Raw genomic sequence first — 2,818 nt, forward strand, 5'->3', positions numbered from 1 at the left:
AGAACAAAACGACAGCAACTTGTCTGTTCCCCTTCCCCCAATTCCCCAGCGCTGTTCCCATCCCCCAATTCCCCAATAAAAATCTTTAAAAAATAAATCTTAGAGGCTACAATTCAATGCCAATTTCCTCACTGACATTCTTATTTTGATTCTGAGTGAAAAAAAAATGCTACTTAAATACTGTCATTTTTCTTGAGTTGATACTAGGGCTAAACATAACCCTGAGTTGTCACCAGGGCTAACAGGAAGTCTCAGAAAAATTTGAAAAGAAAATTACATGCCCAGATTTTTGTACATCAATACATTTAAACATTATGCAGACGATAAAAACAATAATTATGAAAATTATTGAAAGGATGGTAAATTTAAAAATGGAAGTTATTGTACTAGGGTGTTCCTTGTTTCATACTTTCTAAAATGTTGCAATAAAAGTTTTTTAAGAGACAAGGGCGAAGTTCTCCTTTAAAGACAGAAGCATTAGGATGAAGCAATATGAAAACTGCATCACAAAAACAAATATCTAATTCACTTTAAATCCCCCAAATGAACTGTTTCTGTCGTTTGCCACTTGAAAAAAAAATCGGAAAAAAATACTTTAAATTACTGGAAAAATGAGAGGGGGAAAATAATTAGATAATCTGAGCTTCTACAAATATTAACAGGTGGCCAACATATACTTATTGAATGTTTGCTCTTGGAGGCGGGATACGGCTATGAACATCTCAGCATTTCAAAAAATAAATTCACAAACATAAATGGTATCAGTGCTGTGATAAATGCTACGAAGAAAAGAAAACAGAGTAACTGAACGAATGACACGGTAAAAGCAAGGGGCTCACCAGCCGCAGCTTCTACAGAGCAGGGACGGTCAGTGTCTTATTTATGTTTGTATCCTCAGAGCTTTATATAACGATCGATTACAGTTCGTTGACTGTACCAATGAATGAACGTGGCCAACTGGGAAGGAAGGAGGGTGAGAAAAAGACCCGAAACGCAGGGGCAGCAAACAGAGGACAAACAATGCGGTGTCAGTGCACAATCGAAACCTTAACACTTTAAAAGATCTAAGTGACGGCGGCAAATTCCTCCGCATCCGGATTCAGGATTTGACAACCAGGAAAGTCCCCACGTGTCCCCAGGAGCCAGCCCTGATTGGCCTGAGGCGCACTCCGCGCCCGGAACCACACTCTGCCCCAAACCCTGGGTCAGCAGCTCAGTCCCACGCCCCAGACGCTTTGGGGGCCGCTCCCTCCTCGCGGCACCGGCTCTGAGCGCTGAGGCCGCCAGATCCCTTCCAAGAGTGGACGGGAAAGCGGAGGGTGGGGGGTGGGTGGGAAGATGGAGGCTGGGTGGGGGTGCCGACGGCCGCAGAACGCCTCCAGACGAAGGCGGAGGAAATCGGGCTAAGCAAATCCCACACCCTCCCGGAGCCCGGGCACGGATGAGGCGGGTGCGGGCCGCAGGCTGCGAGCGAAAGCCGGGCCAGCCGCATCGCTGAGGCTCCGAGACGATGTGGGAAAGGGACCCGAGGGGTCCCGCGGCGAGAGGCAGTGGCTCACCTGGGAGGTAATCATGATGCTGGAGTCTATCAGGAAACTCATGGTGAAATGTAGAGAGAGCTCGCGCCTCCATTTTCCACTCCCCGAAGACCACAGCACGCCAGGGACGCCAGCCCCCTCACATTGGTGGCCTTCGCCCGGGGGCCGCCACCCAGACCTCTGCTCGCCAGGTCGACGCCATCAAGCTGCGTCCCAGCCACCCAATCAGCAGCCACATCCAGTGCTTCCCTCCTCTGGGCTAGGAGTGGGCGGGACGCAAAGCGCAGGGGAGGAGAGTCCTCGGGGGCGGGGCCAGGGAGAGACGCCATTGTTGGGGCGGGGCTTAACTAGAGGTCGCCGGGCCGAAAGGGGCGGGATAAGATACTGTGATCTAAAAATCCAAAAGCAGATGCAACGTAAGGTAGTGTTTACATTTCTGAGGCTGAAGGAGGTGGGTCCTCAGCTAACATCTTGTGTTAAGTGGTAATTTCATTTTGTAATGGTCATAATGGTCATAGCTAATAAGATGAAGTTAATAACAATAATTATTATAATGAGTTAGACCCTAAGTCCGGCATTGCGTTCTAAATGTTAAAATTTTACTGGGCTCCACAAACTGCTGCACAACTACAGGTGAGAGAACAGTGGAAGGGCAGGTGAGATTTTTAACAATGACAGCTAACCAAGTACACAATCCATAACAAGGGAGTGGTATCTCATACTTGGTACCCATCAGACTACACCTGGAGTACTGCATTCTTTGTACCACACTGTTAAGTGGCACATAGATGTATTGGAGCATGCTCCGAGGTGAGCCACCAGATGAGAGCCCATGAAAGGAACTGAAGAAAGAAGGCTCCGGAACGTGATCGCTGTCTTTATGTGAAAGAATATATAGAATTGATATGGCCCCAAGAGATATTTGTAGGACAAAAGACTGAAAGTTTAATGAAGTTTGATTTAATTCAAAACAAGGGATAATTCTTTCAGAGTCTGAAGATGAGTTATTTTAAGAAATGTCCCCCCACCCCACACACACTCACACTTGGAGTAGCTCATAGAGAGATTTAATCACTACTTTATCCATTCAATATCATTTCATGAAGGCTTAATTCACTGCTGTGGGGCTTATCCTTTCCCACTTGGGCCCTAGGTAGGCTTGTAGTTCCTGGAGTCACATAATCCTAGAAGTTTCCTACAGCTGAGGGCAGTCACCCAGTATGGGGGTGGCTGCAGTCAAAGCTGCTGTCAGTATCTAGAAGCACAGCCTTGAGTGGACC

The 2,818-nt window shown here is 47.2% G+C and overlaps 1 protein-coding gene across 2 annotated transcripts in view; it reads right to left on the reverse strand.

The window, feature by feature from the left end:
* Positions 1–1,784, reverse strand: part of GPHRA (golgi pH regulator A) — a 33,189-nt gene extending 31,405 nt beyond the window's left edge. For both annotated transcript variants that reach the window (XM_019627833.1, XM_019627832.1), the window contains exon 1: positions 1,560–1,784. In XM_019627833.1, the coding sequence (XP_019483378.1) occupies positions 1,560–1,601 (42 nt within the window). In that variant the 5' untranslated portion in view covers positions 1,602–1,784. The remainder of the gene's footprint in view (positions 1–1,559) is intronic.
* Positions 1,785–2,818: the final 1,034 nt, after the last annotated feature.

Source organism: Hipposideros armiger, unplaced genomic scaffold (assembly GCF_001890085.2).
Source record: "Hipposideros armiger isolate ML-2016 unplaced genomic scaffold, ASM189008v1 scaffold_741, whole genome shotgun sequence".
Taxonomy (NCBI): domain Eukaryota; kingdom Metazoa; phylum Chordata; class Mammalia; order Chiroptera; family Hipposideridae; genus Hipposideros; species Hipposideros armiger.